The sequence below is a fragment of the Scyliorhinus torazame genome, chromosome 12 (genome assembly GCF_047496885.1).
Source record: "Scyliorhinus torazame isolate Kashiwa2021f chromosome 12, sScyTor2.1, whole genome shotgun sequence".
NCBI classification, from domain to species: domain Eukaryota; kingdom Metazoa; phylum Chordata; class Chondrichthyes; order Carcharhiniformes; family Scyliorhinidae; genus Scyliorhinus; species Scyliorhinus torazame.
In genome coordinates this window covers 212,075,341-212,097,201 of record NC_092718.1, presented here as the reverse complement: position 1 = coordinate 212,097,201, position 21,861 = coordinate 212,075,341, and the positions used below count along the sequence as shown (strand labels likewise).

The 21,861-nt window shown below is 59.8% G+C and overlaps 1 protein-coding gene across 2 annotated transcripts in view; it reads right to left on the bottom strand.

Moving 5' to 3' along the window:
• The window catches only part of dph1 (diphthamide biosynthesis 1), a 1,014,294-nt gene that overhangs the window by 899,154 nt on the left and 93,279 nt on the right, over positions 1-21,861 (bottom strand). Inside the window, exon 1 of one of the 2 annotated variants that reach the window (XM_072469878.1) lies at positions 4,024-4,105. The exons of the other annotated variant lie outside the window; for it this stretch is intronic. Coding sequence (XP_072325979.1) covers positions 4,024-4,090 — 67 coding nt within the window. The 5' untranslated portion in view covers positions 4,091-4,105. Of the gene's footprint in view, positions 1-4,023; positions 4,106-21,861 lie in introns of those variants that run through there. 2 annotated transcript variants of the gene reach the window in all.

Sequence of the window (21,861 nt, the reverse complement as noted above, 5' to 3'; positions counted from 1 at the left end):
TACAGATACAGAGAATCAGGGCATTACAGGCGAATAGATGTATATTATGGGAGTATGGATATATAAGTACGGGTAAGAGTGCAGCAATCTGCAATATGACACCCTCCCTGGCTTATCTCTGTTACAAAGACCGGCTAGATCTAATCCAGGACCGCAGTCGAGCTGCAAGAATGGTCGACGTGTCCCCAGGGCTTGTGAGGAGCTGGGTGTTCGGCTCACTTTCATTTTCACAATCACTGCCCAGAAATGGGCTCAGTGACATTCATGGTCTCGGCCGCAATATCGCCGTGTGTTTATATAACACTCAGAAAAACCTGCCGAGGCGTTTCACAGGAGCGATTATCAGACTAGGCTTGGCACCCAGCCACGTGAGGAGGTTATCAAAAGCGTGGTCAAAGTGGTTGGTCGTCAGGAAGGTTTTAATAGGGGCTGGTTTAGCTCACTGGGCTAAATCGCTGGATTTTAAAGCAGACCCAGGCAGGCCAGCAGCGCGGGTTCAATTCCCGTACCAGCCTCCCCGAACAGGCGCCGGAATGTGGCAACTAGGGGCTTTTCACAGTAACTTCATTGAAGCCTACTTGTGACAATAAGCGATTTTCATTTTCATTTCATTTCATTTTCAAGGAGAGAGAGAGAGAGAACCGAGGAGTTTTACCGAGAGAATTCCAAGTTTCCTGCTGGGGCATCTGAAGGTACGGACACCAATAGTGCAGCAATGAAAATCTAATGTAGGGTAACGGTTTGGGTGAGGTCTCGAGGAACAGACCAGTACCTGTGAAGATGACTTCAACAGGTGTCAGGACCTCCAGGCGAGGAGGAGCGAGAGTTCAGAGTGGGAAGGACAACCTGGGAGGGAGGTCGTGGGTCACCAAGTACCAGACCAAGATCCCAAAACTCAGCATTAAGTTCTGATTTTATTTTGATTGGGGGGGGGGGGGGGGGGGGGGGGGGGGGTCAGTGACTCACTGGTGATCCAGTGGAGCACAGGCATTCAGCTCTCTCCCTCGCTCCCCGGAGGTCTCGGTGTCAATGTGAGAAAGGCCAAATGGCTGCTGCCGTATCTGCCCCATCCTCTGGCCCAGGCAACCTTCGGTGATGCAGAGCGTTCAATTCTGCTCGCCACACACCACCAGAAGGGCACGGGCGCTTTGGAGAGGGTGCAGAAAAGATTTACCAGGATGTTGCCTGGTACGAAGGTATTAGTTGTGAGGAGGGGTTGGAGAAACTCGGTTTGTTCTCACTGGAACGACGGAGGTTGAGGGGCGACCTGATAGAGGTCTACAAGATTATGAGGGGTATGTATAGAGTGGATAGTCAGAGATTTTTTTCCAGGGTAGATTATTAGGGGGCATAGGTTTAAGGTGTGAGGGGCAAAGTTTAAGGAGATGTGCGAGGTAAGTTTTTTTTACACAGAGGGTAGTGGTGGGAGCCTGGAAATCGCTGCAGGGGGAGGTGGTGGAAGCAGCTACGACAGCGACCTTTAAGGGGAGTCTTGACAAATACATGAATAGGGTGGGAATGGAGGGATACAGTCCCCGGAAGGGTAGGGGGTTTTAGTTCAGACGGGCAGCATGGTCGGTGCAGGCTTGGAAGGCCGAAGGGCCACTTCCTGTGCTGTAATTGCCTTTGTTCTCCCAGTCAAAATGTAAACAAAACTGCCCTGACAGCCAAGTGGAAAAATGCACCCGATACAGTCCGCCGAGCAAGACAGGCTGAAGTCCTGTGTGGTCCATACCGGGTTACCTGATCTCAGTTAGGGCGGCAGTAATTGTACCACGTGGGCTGTCAGCAGTGACTTAGCGGACAACACTCCTGCCTGCAAGACACGACCTTGCGGGTTTGGGTTCTGATTCGAGACCTTGAGTGTATAATTCATAGAGAGGAGTAAACCCCCATCTCGGGGCGTCTTTCCAGGAGCCTGCCTTGCTCGCACCGGGTACCACCGTTCCTCCACTACACCAGTGACTATCAACTCAGCAGGTCTGGCAACGCCTGTGGAGAGAGAAAGAGATTTAACGGTTCAGGTTCTGCAGAAGGGTGGAGGGGAATTGAAGTGCTCGCCTCTGCCCCTCTCTCCACCGACGCTGCCAGATCTGCTGAGTGTGGTCCAGCATTTTCTGTTTTTATTTCAGATTTCCAGCATCTGCAGTATTTTGCTTTTCTCGAAGCAGTGGATGGATTGGTTTTGGAGCACCTGGAGGTTGTGAAAGGCACCACGTAAATGCAAATCGTTTCTTCTCCGCCGCTTGATTCTTGCAGTCTGCAGTTAACACCTTCTGCCTCACCGTGGCCTTTTGACATTGCCATGAGGCTCCTCTGGTTCCCATTTTAAAACTCTGGCTCTTTCAAACATGGACAGGTCTTCCAGCAGCTTGGAATCCCCACAGCGCACGAAGGAGGCCATGCAGCCCATCGAATCTGCACCGACCCTCTGAAACAGCACCCAGCCCCACTCCCCCGCGCTATTCCCGTAACCCCACCTAACCTGCACATCTTCGGACTGTGGGAGGAAACCGGAGCACCCGGACCAAACCCACGCAGACGCGGGGAGAATGTGCAAACTCCACACATTAGTGAAAAACTCTTCACACCTCGTTAAGGTGCGATTATCTTAATTAATTAATCCCCTGCATTTGCCGTTTTACAAGCTTTGCTTATTTCAGGAAAATCCAGCACCTGCTCAATCTGCTTTCTGAACCTCATAAAGATGTAGCTACCGACTGGAGTCAGCTATCCCATCAGCCGTGTGCTCACTGACCTACTCAGTAAATTCCCATCATCGAGGTCAAACCACCCCTCTCGGTCTCCGCAAACGCCCCGAGCTCCAAATATCTAGGCCGGTCTGACCCTGACCTCTCGAGCATCCCCTCCAACGACGTCAGCTGCCTGCGCCCCGAGCTCTGGAACTTCCTCCCAAAGCCAATTTTTGAAACGGGGAGAAAGGGGTTTGCTGCACCCTGTCCGCGTCATACCTGGCCGAGGAAAATTCGAGAATGGCAAATGGTTGAGAACTATTCTGCCCCCCCCCACCCCACACCGCCACATGGGCAGCACGTTAGCACAAGTGGATAGCACAGTGGCTTCACAGCGCCAGGGTCCCAAGTTCGATTCCCCGCGGGGTCACCGTCTGTGCGGAGTCTGCACGTTCTCCCCGTATCTGCGTGGGTTTCCTCCGGGTGCTCCGGTTTCCTCCCACAGTCCAAAGACGTGCAGGTTAGGTGGATTGGCCATGATAAATTGCCCTTAGTGACCCAAAAAAGGTTCGGAGGGAGTTATCGGGTGACGGGGATAGGATGGAAGGGAGGGCTAAGTGGGTCGGTGCAGACTCGATGGGCCGAATGGCCTTCTTCTGCACTGTATGTTCGATGTTCTTTGGGCAACACACGCCGGGCAGCCTCTGAGCAGAGAGACAGAGAAAGAGTTAACTTTTCAGGTCGGTGACCTTCGCTCCCCCTCGCCGTAGCTCCATTGTTAACATACTGACCTATTGTGTCCACCTTCTCAGGTGAGCACAAAAGATCCGACGATTCCGAAAAAGAGCCGGGGAATCATCCCCGATTGTCCTGGCCAATATTTATCCCTCAATCAACATTTACGGAAGCAGACTAACTGGTCGTTATCACATTGTTGTTGGTGGGGATTTGCCGTGCGTGAATTGGCTGTTGCCTTTCCTGCATTACGACAGTGGCTACACCGGGACGTGCAACTTTTGTCGTCTTGTAAGCTGCTAAATAAATGCACGCCCCCCCCCCCTTTCAAAAATCGAACAAGGCAACAGAAGGGTTAATAGAAACCCAGAAGACAATTTGCTCACACAGAAACAATCCAGTTAAACCAAGAGGAAAAATACAGAGTCTAATGGAACGGCAAAACATTGCGATCGTTGATCTATTGTGAAAGAAATGTGATTATCTCCTCTCTCTCCACCCCCCCCCCCCCCCCCCCCCACCCCCCCCGCTCGACACACAAGGTGCGGAAGGCAATCCAAAGTATACTCGCATTAGAAAAAACAAAGAGATTTACCTTGTGCTGAAGGACCCCAAAGTCCTCCAACACACACACACCCGTCAAAACCAAAAATATAATTCATTTGCTTCGACTGTGATGTGATGGCTCAGTGGGTTGCACCCTCACCTCTCGAGCCAGAAGGTCGTGCGTTGAATTCAGAGCTCCAGAGACTGGAGCACAACAATCTAGGTTTACACTCCCACTGCAGTACTGGTGAAGTGCTGCGTTGCCGATGGCTCAGTCTTTTAGATGAGCCATTAAGCAGAGGCCACGTCAACCCACGCGAGAGCTATTCAGCCCGTGTCAGCACCTACCCTCCTAAGCCAGGGTTTTTCAAAGTCAGGGTCGCGACCCGCAGGTGGGTGTCGGGAAGATTGCGGAACGGTCGGTCGCGGCGTTCCTGATTGTGGGATAAACCCAACGGCAGTGACCAGCTTTCAAGAATGCCGGCTGTCCTCGCCGGTGTTCCCCCTCAGGAGAATCCGGCATTGCGCAGGCCCGAGATCAGTGCTCTGGCCCGAGATCCCAGTACCGCCTCCTGCTAACGTCAGCACGCTGTCCCAGCAGCGCCTCCTGCTAACGTCAGCACGCTGTCCCAGCACCGCCTCCTGCTAACGTCAACATGCTGTCCCAGTACCGGCTCCTGCTAACGTCAGCACGCTGTCCCAGCACCGCCTCCTGCTAACGTCAACATGCTGTCCCAGTACCGCCTCCTGCTATCGTCAGCACGCTGTCCCAGTACCGCATCCTGCTAACATCAGCACGCTGTCCCAGCACCGCCTCCTGCTATCGTCAGCACGCTGTCCCAGTACCGCCTCCTGCTAACGTCAGCACGCTGTCCCAGCACCGCCTCCTGCTAACGTCAGCACGCTGTCCCAGTACCGCCTCCTGCTAACGTCAGCACGCTGTCCCAGTACCGCATCCTGCTAACATCAGCACGCTGTCCCAGCGCCGCCTCCTGCTAACGTCAGCACGCTGTCCCAGCACCGCCTCCTGCTAACGTCAGCACGCTGTCCCAGCACCGCCTCCTGCTATCGTCAGCACGCTGTCCCAGTACCGCCTCCTGCTAACGTCAGCACGCTGTCCCAGTACCGCATCCTGCTAACATCAGCACGCTGTCCCAGTACCGCATCCTGCTAACATCAGCACGCTGTCCCAGTACCGCCTCCTGCTAACGTCAGCACGCTGTCCCAGTACCGCATCCTGCTAACATCAGCACGCTGTCCCAGCACCGCCTCCTGCTAACGTCAGCACGCTGTCCCAGCAGCGCCTCCTGCTATCGTCAGCACGCTGTCCCAGTACCGCCTCCTGCTAACGTCAGCACGCTGTCCCAGTACCGCATCCTGCTAACATCAGGACGCTGTCCCAGTACCGCATCCTGCTAACATCAGCACGCAGTCCCAGTACCGCATCCTGCTAACATCAGCACGCAGTCCCGGTACCGCATCCTGCTAACGTCAGCACGCTGTCCCAGTACCGCATCCTGCTAACATCAGCACGCAGTCCCAGTACCGCATCCTGCTAACATCAGCACGCTGTCCCAGCACCGCCTCCTGCTAACATCAGCACGCTGTCCCAGTACCGCCTCCTGCTATCGTCAGCACGCTGTCCCAGTACCGCCTCCTGCTAACGTCAGCGTGCTGTCCCAGTACCGCCTCCTGCTAACGTCAGCACGCTGTCCCAGCACTGCCTCCTGCTAACGTCATCACGCTGTCCCAGCACCGCCTCCTGCTAACGTCAGCACGCTGTCCCAGTACCGCCTCCTGCTGACGTCAGCATGCTGTCCCAGTACCGCCTCCTGCTAACATCAGCACGCTGTCCCAGTACCGCCTCCTGCTAACATCAGCACGCTGTCCCAGTACCGCCTCCTGCTGACGTCAGCACGCTGTCCCAATACCGCCTCCTGCTAATGTCAGCACGCTGTCCCAGTGCCGCCTTCTGCTAACATCAGCACGCTGTCCCAGTACCGCCTCCTGCTAACGTCAGCACGCTGTCCCAATACCGCCTCCTGCTAACGTCAGCACGCTGTCCCAGCACCGCCTCCTGCTAAAGTCAGCACGCTGTCCCAGTACCGCCTCCTGCTAACATCAGCACGCTGTCCCAGCACCGCCTCCTGCTAACATCAGCACGCTGTCCCAGTACCGCCTCCTACTACCGTCAGCACGCTGTCCCAGTACCGCATCCTGCTAACGTCATCACGCTGTCCCAGTACCGCATCCTGCTAACGTCAGCACGCTGTCCCAGTACCGCCTCCTGCTAACGTCAGCACGCTGTCCCAGTACCGCCTCCTGCTAACATCAGCACGCTGTCCCAGTACCGCATCCTGCTAACATCAGCACGCTGTCTCAGTACCGCATCCTGCTAACATCAGCACGCTGTCCCAGTACCGCCTCCTGCTAACGTCAGCACGCTGTCCCAGTACCGCATCCTGCTAACATCAGCACGCTGTCTCAGTACCGCATCCTGCTAACATCAGCACGCTGTCCCAGTACCGCAACCTGCTAACGTCAGCACGCTGTCCCAGTACCGCCTCCTGCTAACGTCAGCACGCTGTCCCAGTACCGCCTCCTGCTAACGTCAGCACGCTGTCCCAGCACCGCCTCCTGCTAACGTCAGCAAGCTGTCCCAGTACCGCATCCTGCTAACGTCAGCACGCTGTCCCAGTACCGCATCCTGCTAACGTCAGCACGCTGTCCCAGTACCGCCTCCTGCTAACGTCAGCACGCTGTCCCAGTACCGCCTCCTGCTAACGTCAGCACGCTGTCCCAGCTCCGCCTCCTGCTATCGTCAGCACGCTGTCCCAGTACCGCCCCCTGCTAACGTCAGCGTGCTGTCCCAGTACCGCCTCCTGCTAACGTCAGCACGCTGTCCCAGCACCGCCTCCTGCTAACGTCATCACGCTGTCCCAGTACCGCCTCCTGCTAACGTCAGCACGCTGTCCCAGTACCGCATCCTGCTAACATCAGCACGCTGTCCCAGCACCGTCTCCTGCTAACGTCATCACGCTGTCCCAGTACCGCCTCCTGCTAATGTCAGCACGCTGTCTCAGCACCGCCTCCTGCTGACGTCAGCATGCTGTCCCAGTACCGCCTCCTGCTAACATCAGCACGCTGTCCCAGTACCGCCTCCTGCTAACATCAGCACGCTGTCTCAGTACCGCCTCCTGCTAATGTCAGCACGCTGTCCCAGTACCGCCTCCTGCTAACGTCAGCACGCTGTCCCAGTACCGCCTCCTGCTAACGTCAGCACGCTGTCCCAGTACCGCCTCCTGCTAACGTCAGCACGCTGTCCCAGTACCGCATCCTGCTAACGTCAGCACGCTGTCCCAGTACCGCCTCCTGCTATCGTCAGCACGCTGTCCCAGTACCGCCTCCTGCTAACGTCAGCACGCTGTCCCAGTACCGCCTCCTGCTAACGTCAGCACGCTGTCCCAGTACCGCCTCCTGCTAACGTCAGCACGCTGTCCCAGTACCGCCTCCTGCTAACGTCAGCACGCTGTCCCAGTACCGCCTCCTGCTAACGTCAGCACGCTGTCCCAGTACCGCCTCCTGCTAACGTCAGCACGCTGTCCCAGTGCCGCCTCCTGCTAACATCAGCACGCTGTCCCAGTACCGCCTCCTGCTAACATCAGGGCGCTGTCCCAGCACCGCCTCCTGCTAACGTCAGCACGCTGTCCCAGTACCGCCTCCTGCTAACGTCAGCACGCTGTCCCAGCACCGTCTCCTGCAAACGTCATCACGCTGTCCCAGTACCGCCTCTTGCTAACGTCAGCACGCTGTCCCAGTACCGCCTCCTGCTAACGTCAGCACGCTGTCCCAGCACCGCCTCCTGCTAACGTCAGCACGCTGTCCCAGTACCGCCTCCTGCAAACGTCAGTACGCTGTCCCAGCACCGCCTCCTGCTAACATCAGCACGCTGTCCCAGTACCGCCTCCTGCTAACATCAGCACGCTGTCCCAGTACCGCCTCCTGCTAACATCAGCACGCTGTCCCAGTACCGCCTCCTGCTAACGTCAGCACGCTGTCCCAGTACCGCCTCCTGCTAACGTCAGCACGCTGTCCCAGTACCGCCTCCCGCTAACGTCAGCACGCTGTCCCAGCACCGCCTCCTGCTAACGTCAGCACGCTGTCCCAGTACCGCCTCCTGCTAACGTCAGCACGCTGTCCCAGCACCGCCTCCTGCTAACGTCAGCACGCTGTCCCAGTACCGCCTCCTGCTAACATCAGCACGCTGTCCCAGTACCGCCTCCTGCTAACGTCATCACGCTGTCCCAGCACCGCCTCCTGCTAACGTCAGCACGCTGTCCCAGCACCGCCTCCTGCTAACGTCAGCACGCTGTCCCAGTACCGCCTCCTGCTAACGTCAGCACGCTGTCCCAGCACCGCCTCCTGCTAACGTCAGCACGCTGTCCCAGTACCGCCTCCTGCTAACATCAGCACGCTGTCCCAGTGCCGCCTCCTGCTAACGTCATCACGCTGTCCCAGCACCGCCTCCTGCTAACGTCAGCACGCTGTCCCAGTACCGCCTCCTGCTAACATCAGCACGCTGTCCCAGTACCCCCTCCTGCTAACATCAGCACGCTGTCCCAGTACCGCCTCCTGCTAACGTCAGCACGCTGTCCCAGTACCGCCTCCTGCTAACGTCAGCACGCTGTCCCAGTACCCCCTCCTGCTAACATCAGCACGCTGTCCCAGTACCGCCTCCTGCTAACGTCAGCACGCTGTCCCAGTACCGCCTCCTGCTAACATCAGCACGCTGTCCCAGCACCGCCTCCTGCTAACGTCAGCACGCTGTCCCAGCACCGCCTCCTGCTAACGTCATCACGCTGTCCCAGTACCGCCTCCTGCTAACGTCATCACGCTGTCCCAGTACCGCCTCCTGCTAACGTCAGCACGCTGTCCCAGCACCGCCTCCTGCTATCGTCAGCACGCTGTCCCAGTACCGCCTCCTGCTAACGTCAGCACGCTGTCCCAGTACCGCCTCCTGCTAACGTCAGCACGCTGTCCCAGCACCGCCTCCTGCTATCGTCAGCACGCTGTCCCAGTACCGCCTCCTGCTAACATCAGCACGCTGTCCCAGTACCGCATCCTGCTAACGTCAGGACGCTGTCCCAGTACCGCCTCCTGCTAACTTCAGCACGCTGTCCCAGCACCGCCTCCTGCTATCGTCAGCACGCTGTCCCAGTACCGCCTCCTGCTAACGTCAGCACGATGTCCCAGTACCGCCTCGTGCTAACGTCAGCACGCTGTCCCAGTAACGCCTCCTGCTAACGTCAGCACGCTGTCCCAGTACCGCCTCCTGCTAACGTCAGCACGCTGTCCCAGTACCGCCTCCTGCTAACGTAAGCACGCTGTCCCAGTACCGCCTCCTGCTAACGTCAGCACGCTGTCCCAGTACCGCCTATTCCTAACATCAGCACGCTGTCCCAGTACCGCCTCCTGCTAACGTCATCACGCTGTCCCAGCACCGCCTCCTGCTAACGTCAGCACGCTGTCCCGGTACCGCCTCCTGCTAACGTCAGCACGCTGTCCCAGTACTGCCTCCTGCTAACGTCAGCACGCTGTCCCAGTACCGCCTCGTGCTAACGTCAGCACGCTGTCCCAGTAACGCCTCCTGCTAACGTCAGCACGCTGTCCCAGTACCGCCTCCTGCTAACGTCAGCACGCTGTCCCAGTACCGCCTCCTGCTAACGTAAGCACGCTGTCCCAGTACCGCCTCCTGCTAACGTCAGCACGCTGTCCCAGTACCGCCTATTCCTAACATCAGCACGCTGTCCCAGTACCGCCTCCTGCTAACGTCATCACGCTGTCCCAGCACCGCCTCCTGCTAACGTCAGCACGCTGTCCCGGTACCGCCTCCTGCTAACGTCAGCACGCTGTCCCAGTACTGCCTCCTGCTAACGTCAGCACGCTGTCCCAGCACCGCCTCCTGCTAACGTCAGCACGCTGTCCCAGTACCGCCTCCTGCTAACATCAGCACGCTGTCCCAGTACCCCCTCCTGCTAACGTCATCACGCTGTCCCAGTACCCCCTCCTGCTAACGTCATCACGCTGTCCCAGCACCGCCTTCTGCTAACGTCAGCACGCTGTCCCAGTGCCGCCTCCTGCTAACATCAGCACGCTGTCCCAGTACCGCCTCCTGCTAATGTCAGCACGCTGTCCCAGTACCGCCTCCTGCTAACGTCAGCACGCTGTCCCAGTACCGCCTCCTGCTAACATCAGCACGCTGTCCCAGTACCGCATCCTGCTATCGTCAGCACGCTGTCCCAGTACCGCATCCTGCTAACATCAGCACGCTGTCTCAGTACCGCATCCTGCTAACGTCAGCACGCTGTCCCAGGACCGCCTCCTGCTAACGTCAGCACGCTGTCTCAGTACCGCCTCCTGCTAACGTCATCACGCTGTCCCAGTACCGCATCCTGCTAACGTCAGCACGCTGTCCCAGCACCGCCTCCTGCTAACGTCAGCACGCTGTCCCAGTACCGCCGCCTGCTAACGTCAGCACGCTGTCTCAGTACCGCCTCCTGCTATCGTCAGCACGCTGTCCCAGTACCGCCCCCTGCTAACGTCAGCGTGCTGTCCCAGTACCGCCTCCTGCTAACGTCAGCACGCTGTCCCAGCACCGCCTCCTGCTAACGTCATCACGCTGTCCCAGTACCGCCTCCTGCTAACGTCAGCACGCTGTCCCAGTACCACCGCCTGCTAACGTCAGCACGCTGTCTCAGTACCGCCTCCTGCTAACGTCAGCACGCTGTCCCAGTACCGCATCCTGATAACGTCAGCACGCTGTCCCAGTACCACATCCTGCTAACGTCAGCACGCTGTCCCAGTACCGCCTCCTGCTAACGTCAGCACGCTGTCCCAGTACCGCCTCCTGCGAACGTCAGCACGCTGTCCCAGTACCGCATCCTGCTAACATCAGCACGCTGTCCCAGCACCGCCTCCTGCTAACGTCAACGTGCTGTCCCAGTACCGCCTCCTGCTAACGTCAGCACGCTGTCCCAGCACCGCCTCCTGCTAACGTCATCACGCTGTCCCAGTACCGCCTCCTGCTAATGTCAGCACGCTGTCTCAGCACCGCCTCCTGCTGACGTCAGCACGCTGTCCCAGCACCGCCTCCTGCTAACGTCAGCACGCTGTCCCAGTACCGCCTCCTGCTGACGTCAGCATGATTTCCCAGTACCGCCTCCTGCTAACATCAGCACGCTGTCCCAGTACCGCCTCCTGCTAACATCAGCACGCTGTCCCAGTACCGCCTCCTGCTGACGTCAGCACGCTGTCCCAATACCGCCTCCTGCTAATGTCAGCACGCTGTCCCAGTGCCGCCTCCTGCTAACATCAGCACGCTGTCCCAGTACCGCCTCCTGCTAACGTCAGCACGCTGTCCCAATACCGCCTCCTGCTAACGTCAGCACGCTGTCCCAGTACCGCCTCCTGCTAACGTCAGCACGCTGTCCCAGTGCCGCCTCCTGCTAACATCAGCACGCTGTCCCAGTACCGCCTCCTGCTAACATCAGGACGCTGTCCCAGCACCGCCTCCTGCTAACGTCAGCACGCTGTCCCAGCACCGCCTCCTGCTAACGTCATCACGCTGTCCCAGTACCGCCTCCTGCTAACATCAGCACGCTGTCCCAGCACCGCCTCCTGCTAACGTCAGCACGCTGTCCCAGTACCGCCTCCTGCTATCGTCAGCACGCTGTCCCAGTACCGCCTCCTGCTATCGTCAGCACGCTGTCCCAGTACCGCCTCCTGCTAACATCAGCACGCTGTCCCAGTACCGCCTCCTGCTAACATCAGCACGCTGTCCCAGTACCGCCTCCTACTCACGTCAGCACGCTGTCCCAGTACCGCCTCCTGCTAACGTCAGCACGCTGTCCCAGCACCGCCTCCTGCTATCGTCAGCACGCTGTCCCAGTACCGCCTCCTGCTAACGTCAGCACGCTGTCCCAGTACCGCCTCCTGCTAACGTCAGCACGCTGTCCCAGCACCGCCTCCTGCTATCGTCAGCACGCTGTCCCAGTACCGCCTCCTGCTAACATCAGCACGCTGTCCCAGTACCGCATCCTGCTAACGTCAGGACGCTGTCCCAGTACCGCCTCCTGCTAACTTCAGCACGCTGTCCCAGCACCGCCTCCTGCTATCGTCAGCACGCTGTCCCAGTACCGCCTCCTGCTAACGTCAGCACGATGTCCCAGTACCGCCTCGTGCTAACGTCAGCACGCTGTCCCAGTAACGCCTCCTGCTAACGTCAGCACGCTGTCCCAGTACCGCCTCCTGCTAACGTCAGCACGCTGTCCCAGTACCGCCTCCTGCTAACGTAAGCACGCTGTCCCAGTACCGCCTCCTGCTAACGTCAGCACGCTGTCCCAGTACCGCCTATTCCTAACATCAGCACGCTGTCCCAGTACCGCCTCCTGCTAACGTCATCACGCTGTCCCAGCACCGCCTCCTGCTAACGTCAGCACGCTGTCCCGGTACCGCCTCCTGCTAACGTCAGCACGCTGTCCCAGTACTGCCTCCTGCTAACGTCAGCACGCTGTCCCAGTACCGCCTCGTGCTAACGTCAGCACGCTGTCCCAGTAACGCCTCCTGCTAACGTCAGCACGCTGTCCCAGTACCGCCTCCTGCTAACGTCAGCACGCTGTCCCAGTACCGCCTCCTGCTAACGTAAGCACGCTGTCCCAGTACCGCCTCCTGCTAACGTCAGCACGCTGTCCCAGTACCGCCTATTCCTAACATCAGCACGCTGTCCCAGTACCGCCTCCTGCTAACGTCATCACGCTGTCCCAGCACCGCCTCCTGCTAACGTCAGCACGCTGTCCCGGTACCGCCTCCTGCTAACGTCAGCACGCTGTCCCAGTACTGCCTCCTGCTAACGTCAGCACGCTGTCCCAGCACCGCCTCCTGCTAACGTCAGCACGCTGTCCCAGTACCGCCTCCTGCTAACATCAGCACGCTGTCCCAGTACCCCCTCCTGCTAACGTCATCACGCTGTCCCAGCACCGCCTTCTGCTAACGTCAGCACGCTGTCCCAGTGCCGCCTCCTGCTAACATCAGCACGCTGTCCCAGTACCGCCTCCTGCTAATGTCAGCACGCTGTCCCAGTACCGCCTCCTGCTAACGTCAGCACGCTGTCCCAGTACCGCCTCCTGCTAACATCAGCACGCTGTCCCAGTACCGCATCCTGCTATCGTCAGCACGCTGTCCCAGTACCGCATCCTGCTAACATCAGCACGCTGTCTCAGTACCGCATCCTGCTAACGTCAGCACGCTGTCCCAGTACCGCCTCCTGCTAACGTCAGCACGCTGTCTCAGTACCGCCTCCTGCTAACGTCATCACGCTGTCCCAGTACCGCATCCTGCTAATGTCAGCACGCTGTCCCAGCACCGCCTCCTGCTAACGTCATCACGCTGTCCCAGTACCGCCTCCTGCTAACGTCAGCACGCTGTCCCAGTACCGCCACCTGCTAACGTCAGCACGCTGTCTCAGTACCGCCTCCTGCTATCGTCAGCACGCTGTCCCAGTACCGCCCCCTGCTAACGTCAGCGTGCTGTCCCAGTACCGCCTCCTGCTAACGTTAGCACGCTGTCCCAGCACCGCCTCCTGCTAACGTCATCACGCTGTCCCAGTACCGCCTCCTGCTAACGTCAGCACGCTGTCCCAGTACCGCCGCCTGCTAACGTCAGCACGCTGTCCCAGTACCGCATCCTGCTAACATCAGCACGCTGTCCCAGCACCGCCTCCTGCTAACGTCAGCGTGCTGTCCCAGTACCGCCTCCTGCTAACGTCAGCACGCTGTCCCAGCACCGCCTCCTGCTAACGTCATCACGCTGTCCCAGTACCGCCTCCTGCTAATGTCAGCACGCTGTCTCAGCACCGCCTCCTGCTGACGTCAGCACGCTGTCCCAGCACCGCCTCCTGCTAACGTCAGCACGCTGTCCCAGTACCGCCTCCTGCTGACGTCAGCATGATTTCCCAGTACCGCCTCCTGCTAACATCAGCACGCTGTCCCAGTACCGCCTCCTGCTAACATCAGCACGCTGTCCCAGTACCGCCTCCTGCTGACGTCAGCACGCTGTCCCAATACCGCCTCCTGCTAATGTCAGCACGCTGTCCCAGTGCCGCCTCCTGCTAACATCAGCACGCTGTCCCAGTACCGCCTCCTGCTAACGTCAGCACGCTGTCCCAATACCGCCTCCTGCTAACGTCAGCACGCTGTCCCAGTACCGCCTCCTGCTAACGTCAGCACGCTGTCCCAGTGCCGCCTCCTGCTAACATCAGCACGCTGTCCCAGTACCGCCTCCTGCTAACATCAGGACGCTGTCCCAGCACCGCCTCCTGCTAACGTCAGCACGCTGTCCCAGCACCGCCTCCTGCTAACGTCATCACGCTGTCCCAGTACCGCCTCCTGCTAACATCAGCACGCTGTCCCAGCACCGCCTCCTGCTAACGTCAGCACGCTGTCCCAGTACCGCCTCCTGCTATCGTCAGCACGCTGTCCCAGTACCGCCTCCTGCTATCGTCAGCACGCTGTCCCAGTACCGCCTCCTGCTAACATCAGCACGCTGTCCCAGTACCGCCTCCTGCTAACATCAGCACGCTGTCCCAGTACCGCCTCCTACTCACGTCAGCACGCTGTCCCAGTACCGCCTCCTGCTAACGTCATCACGCTGTCCCAGTACCGCCTCCTGCTAACGTCATCACGCTGTCCCAGTACCGCCTCCTGCTAACGTCATCACGCTGTCCCAGTACCGCCTCCTGCTATCGTCAGCACGCTGTCCCAGCACCGCCTCCTGCTATCGTCAGCACGCTGTCCCAGTACCGCCTCCTGCTAACGTCAGCACGCTGTCCCAGTACCGCCTCCTGCTAACGTCAGCACGCTGCCCCAGTACCGCCTCCTGCTAACGTCAGCACGCTGTCCCAGCACCGCCTCCTGCTATCGTCAGCACGCTGTCCCAGTACCGCCTCCTGCTAACATCAGCACGCTGTCCCAGTACCGCATCCTGCTGACGTCAGCACGCTGTCCCAGTACCGCCTCCTACTAACGTCAGCACGCTGTCCCAGTACCGCCTCCTGCTAACATCAGCACGCTGTCCCAGCACCGCCTCCGGCTATCGTCAGCACGCTGTCCCAGCACCGCCTCCTGCTAACATCAGCACGCTGTCCCAGCACCGCCTCCTGCTAACATCAGCACGCTGTCCCAGCACCGCCTCCTGCTATCGTCAGCACGCTGTCCCAGTACCGCCTCCTGCTAACGTCATCACGCTGTCCCAGTACCGCCTCCTGCTAACATCAGCACGCTGTCCCAGTACCGCCTCCTGTTAACGTCAGCACGCTGTCCCAGCACCGTCTCCTGCTAACGTCAGCACGCTGTCCCAGTACCGCCTCCTGCTAACGTCAGCACGCTGTCCCAGCACCGCCTCCTGCTAACATCAGCACGCTGTCCCAGTACCGCCTCCTGCTAACATCAGCACGATGTCCCAGTACCGCCTCCTGCTAACGTCAGCACGCTGTCCCAGTAACGCCTCCTGCTAACGTCAGCACGCTGTCCCAGTACCGCCTCCTGCTAACGTCAGCACGCTGTCCCAGTACCGCCTCCTGCTAACGTCAGCACGCTGTCCCAGTACCGCCTCCTGCTAACGTCAGCACGCTGTCCCAGTACCGCCTCTTCCTAACATCAGCACGCTGTCCCAGTACCGCCTCCTGCTAACGTCATCACGCTGTCCCAGCACCGCCTCCTGCTAACGTCAGCACGCTGTGTCAGCACCGCCTCCTGCTAACGTCAGCACGCTGTCCCAGTGCCGCCTCCTGCTAACGTCAGCACGCTGTCCCAGTACCGCCTCCTGCTAACATCAGCACGCTGTCCCAGTACCCCCTCCTGCTAACGTCATCACGCTGTCCCAGCACCGCCTTCTGCTAACGTCAGCACGCTGTCCCAGTGCCGCCTCCTGCTAACATCAGCACGCTGTCCCAGTACCGCCTCCTGCTAATGTCAGCACGCTGTCCCAGTACCGCCTCCTGCTAACGTCAGCACGCTGTCCCAGTACCGCCTCCTGCTAACATCAGCACGCTGTCCCAGTACCGCATCCTGCTATCGTCAGCACGCTGTCCCAGTACCGCATCCTGCTAACATCAGCACGCTGTCTCAGTACCGCATCCTGCTAACGTCAGCACGCTGTCCCAGTACCGCCTCCTGCTAACGTCAGCACGCTGTCTCAGTACCGCCTCCTGCTAACGTCATCACGCTGTCCCAGTACCGCATCCTGCTAACGTCAGCACGCTGTCCCAGCACCGCCTCCTGCTAACGTCATCACGCTGTCCCAGTACCGCCTCCTGCTAACGTCAGCACGCTGTCCCAGTACCGCCGCCTGCTAACGTCAGCACGCTGTCTCAGTACCGCCTCCTGCTATCGTCAGCACGCTGTCCCAGTACCGCCCCCTGCTAACGTCAGCGTGCTGTCCCAGTACCGCCTCCTGCTAACGTCAGCACGCTGTCCCAGCACCGCCTCCTGCTAACGTCATCACGCTGTCCCAGTACCGCCTCCTGCTAACGTCAGCACGCTGTCCCAGTACCGCCGCCTGCTAACGTCAGCACGCTGTCTCAGTACCGCCTCCTGCTAACGTCAGCACGCTGTCCCAGTACCGCATCCTGATAACGTCAGCACGCTGTCCCAGTACCACATCCTGCTAACGTCAGCACGCTGTCCCAGTACCGCCTCCTGCTAACGTCAGCACGCTGTCCCAGTACCGCCTCCTGCGAACGTCAGCACGCTGTCCCAGTACCGCATCCTGCTAACATCAGCACGCTGTCCCAGCACCGCCTCCTGCTAACGTCAGCGTGCTGTCCCAGTACCGCCTCCTGCTAACGTCAGCACGCTGTCCCAGCACCGCCTCCTGCTAACGTCATCACGCTGTCCCAGTACCGCCTCCTGCTAATGTCAGCACGCTGTCTCAGCACCGCCTCCTGCTGACGTCAGCACGCTGTCCCAGCACCGCCTCCTGCTAACGTCAGCACGCTGTCCCAGTACCGCCTCCTGCTGACGTCAGCATGATTTCCCAGTACCGCCTCCTGCTAACATCAGCACGCTGTCCCAGTACCGCCTCCTGCTAACATCAGCACGCTGTCCCAGTACCGCCTCCTGCTGACGTCAGCACGCTGTCCCAATACCGCCTCCTGCTAATGTCAGCACGCTGTCCCAGTGCCGCCTCCTGCTAACATCAGCACGCTGTCCCAGTACCGCCTCCTGCTAACGTCAGCACGCTGTCCCAATACCGCCTCCTGCTAACGTCAGCACGCTGTCCCAGTACCGCCTCCTGCTAACGTCAGCACGCTGTCCCAGTGCCGCCTCCTGCTAACATCAGCACGCTGTCCCAGTACCGCCTCCTGCTAACATCAGGACGCTGTCCCAGCACCGCCTCCTGCTAACGTCAGCACGCTGTCCCAGCACCGCCTCCTGCTAACGTCATCACGCTGTCCCAGTACCGCCTCCTGCTAACATCAGCACGCTGTCCCAGCACCGCCTCCTGCTAACGTCAGCACGCTGTCCCAGTACCGCCTCCTGCTATCGTCAGCACGCTGTCCCAGTACCGCCTCCTGCTATCGTCAGCACGCTGTCCCAGTACCGCCTCCTGCTAACATCAGCACGCTGTCCCAGTACCGCCTCCTGCTAACATCAGCACGCTGTCCCAGTACCGCCTCCTACTCACGTCAGCACGCTGTCCCAGTACCGCCTCCTGCTAACGTCATCACGCTGTCCCAGTACCGCCTCCTGCTAACGTCATCACGCTGTCCCAGTACCGCCTCCTGCTAACGTCATCACGCTGTCCCAGTACCGCCTCCTGCTATCGTCAGCACGCTGTCCCAGCACCGCCTCCTGCTATCGTCAGCACGCTGTCCCAGTACCGCCTCCTGCTAACGTCAGCACGCTGTCCCAGTACCGCCTCCTGCTAACGTCAGCACGCTGCCCCAGTACCGCCTCCTGCTAACGTCAGCACGCTGTCCCAGCACCGCCTCCTGCTATCGTCAGCACGCTGTCCCAGTACCGCCTCCTGCTAACATCAGCACGCTGTCCCAGTACCGCATCCTGCTGACGTCAGCACGCTGTCCCAGTACCGCCTCCTACTAACGTCAGCACGCTGTCCCAGTACCGCCTCCTGCTAACATCAGCACGCTGTCCCAGCACCGCCTCCGGCTATCGTCAGCACGCTGTCCCAGCACCGCCTCCTGCTAACATCAGCACGCTGTCCCAGCACCGCCTCCTGCTAACATCAGCACGCTGTCCCAGCACCGCCTCCTGCTATCGTCAGCACGCTGTCCCAGTACCGCCTCCTGCTAACGTCATCACGCTGTCCCAGTACCGCCTCCTGCTAACATCAGCACGCTGTCCCAGTACCGCCTCCTGTTAACGTCAGCACGCTGTCCCAGCACCGTCTCCTGCTAACGTCAGCACGCTGTCCCAGTACCGCCTCCTGCTAACGTCAGCACGCTGTCCCAGCACCGCCTCCTGCTAACATCAGCACGCTGTCCCAGTACCGCCTCCTGCTAACATCAGCACGATGTCCCAGTACCGCCTCCTGCTAACGTCAGCACGCTGTCCCAGTAACGCCTCCTGCTAACGTCAGCACGCTGTCCCAGTACCGCCTCCTGCTAACGTCAGCACGCTGTCCCAGTACCGCCTCCTGCTAACGTCAGCACGCTGTCCCAGTACCGCCTCCTGCTAACGTCAGCACGCTGTCCCAGTACCGCCTCTTCCTAACATCAGCACGCTGTCCCAGTACCGCCTCCTGCTAACGTCATCACGCTGTCCCAGCACCGCCTCCTGCTAACGTCAGCACGCTGTGTCAGCACCGCCTCCTGCTAACGTCAGCACGCTGTCCCAGTGCCGCCTCCTGCTAACATCAGCACGCTGTCCCAGTACCGCCTCCTGCTAATGTCAGCACGCTGTCCCAGTACCGCCTCCTGCTAACGTCAGCACGCTGTCCCAGTACCGCCTCCTGCTAACATCAGCACGCTGTCCCAGTACCGCATCCTGCTATCGTCAGCACGCTGTCCCAGTACCGCATCCTGCTAACGTCAGCACGCTGTCTCAGTACCGCATCCTGCTAACGTCAGCACGCTGTCCCAGTACCGCATCCTGCTAACGTCAGCACGCTGTCCCAGCACCGCCTCCTGCTAACGTCATCACGCTGTCCCAGTACCGCCTCCTGCTAACGTCAGCACGCTGTCCCAGTACCGCCGCCTGCTAACGTCAGCACGCTGTCTCAGTACCGCCTCCTGCTATCGTCAGCACGCTGTCCCAGTACCGCCCCCTGCTAACGTCAGCGTGCTGTCCCAGTACCGCCTCCTGCTAACGTCAGCACGCTGTCCCAGCACCGCCTCCTGCTAACGTCATCACGCTGTCCCAGTACCGCCTCCTGCTAACGTCAGCACGCTGTCCCAGTACCGCCGCCTGCTAACGTCAGCACGCTGTCTCAGTACCGCCTCCTGCTAACGTCAGCACGCTGTCCCAGTACCGCATCCTGATAACGTCAGCACGCTGTCCCAGTACCGCATCCTGCTAACGTCAGCACGCTGTCCCAGTACCGCCTCCTGCTAACGTCAGCACGCTGTCCCAGTACCGCCTCCTGCTAACGTCAGCACGCTGTCCCAGCACCGCCTCCTGCTAACGTCAGCACGCTGTCCCAGTACCGCCCCCTGCTAACGTCAGCGTGCTGTCCCAGTACCGCCTCCTGCTAACGTCAGCGTGCTGTCCCAGTACCGCCTCCTGCTAACGTCAGCACGCTGTCCCAGTACCGCCTCCTGCTTACGTCAGCACGCTGTCCCAGCACCGCCTCCTGCTAACGTCATCACGCTGTCCCAGTACCGCCTCCTGCTAACGTCAGCACGCTGTCCCAGTACCGCATCCTGCTAACATCAGCACGCTGTCCCAGCACCGTCTCCTGCTAACGTCAGCACGCTGTCCCAGTACCGCCTCCTGCTAATGTCAGCACGCTGTCTCAGCACCGCCTCCTGCTGACGTCAGCATGCTGTCCCAGTCCCGCCTCCTGCTAACATCAGCACGCTGTCCCAGTACCGCCTCCTGCTAACATCAGCACGCTGTCTCAGTACCGCCTCCTGCTAATGTCAGCACGCTGTCCCAGTACCGCCTCCTGCTAACGTCAGCACGCTGTCTCAGTGCCGCCTCCTGCTAACATCAGCACGCTGTCCCAGTACTGCCTCCTGCTATCGTCAGCACGCTGTCTCAGCACCGCCTCCTGCTAACATCAGCATGCTGTCCCAGTACCGCATCCTGCTAACGTCAGCATGCTGTCCCAGTACCGCCTCCTGCTAACATCAGCACGCTGTCCCAGTACCGCCTCCTGCTATCGTCAGCACGTTGTCCCAGTACCGCCTCCTGCTAACGTCAGCACGCTGTCCCAGTACAGCCTCCTGATAACGTCATCACGCTGTCCCAGCACCGCCTCCTGCTAACGTCAGCACGCTGTCCCAGCAGCGCCTCCTGCTAACGTCAGCACGCTGTCCCAGTACCGCCTCCTGCTAACGTCATCACGCTGTCCCAGCACCGCCTCCTGCTAACGTCAGCACGCTGTCCCAGCAGCGCCTCCTGCTAACGTCAGCACGCTGTCCCAGTACCGCCTCCTGCTAACGTCATCACGCTGTCCCAGCACCGCCTCCTGCTAACGTCAGCACGCTGTCCCAGTACCGCCTCCTGCTAACGTCAGCATGCTGTCCCAGTACCGCATCCTGCTAACGTCAGCACGCTGTCCCAGTACCGCCTCCTGCTAACGTCAGCACGCTGTCCCAGCACCGCTTCCTGCTAACATCAGCACGCTGTCCCAGTACCGCCTCCTGCTAATGTCAGCATGCTGTCCCAGTACCGCCTCCTGCTATCGTCAGCACGTTGTCCCAGTACCGCCTCCTGCTAACGTCAGCACGCTGTCCCAGTACCGCCTCCTGCTAACGTCATCACGCTGTCCCAGTACCGCGTCCTGCTAACGTCAGCGTGCTGTCCCAGTACCGCCTCCTGCTAACGTCAGCACGCTGTCCCAGTACCGCCTCCTGCTAACGTCAGCGTGCTGTCCCAGTACCGCCTCCTGCTAACGTCAGCACGCTGTCCCAGTACCGCCTCCTGCTAACGTCAGCGTGCTGTCCCAGTACCGCCTCCTGCTAACGTCATCACGCTGTCCCAGTACCGCCTCCTGCTAACGTCAGCACGCTGTCCCAGTACCTCCTCCTGCTAACGTCAGCACGCTGTCCCAGTACCGCATCCTGCTAACATCAGCACGCTGTCCCAGCACCGTCTCCTGCTAACGTCATCACGCTGTCCCAGTACCGCCTCCTGCTAATGTCAGCACGCTGTCTCAGCACCGCCTCCTGCTAACATCAGCACGCTGTCTCAGCACCGCCTCCTGCTAACGTCATCACGCTGTCCCAGCACCGTCTCCTGCTGACGTCAGCATGCTGTCCCAGTACCGCCTCCTGCTAACATCAGCACGCTGTCCCAGTACCGACTCCTGCTAACATCAGCACGCTGTCTCAGTACCGCCTCCTGCTAATGTCAGCACGCTGTCCCAGTACCGCCTCCTGCTAACGTCAGCACGCTGTCTCAGTGCCGCCTCCTGCTAACATCAGCACGCTGTCCCAGTACCGCCTCCTGCTAACATCAGCATGCTGTCCCAGTACCGCCTCCTGCTATCGTCAGCACGTTGTCCCAGTACCGCCTCCTGCTAACGTCAGCACGCTGTCCCAGTACCGCCTCCTGCTGACGTCATCACGCTGTCCCAGTACCGCCTCCTGCTAACATCAGCACGCTGTCCCAGTACCGCCTCCTGCTGACGTCAGCACGCTGTCCCA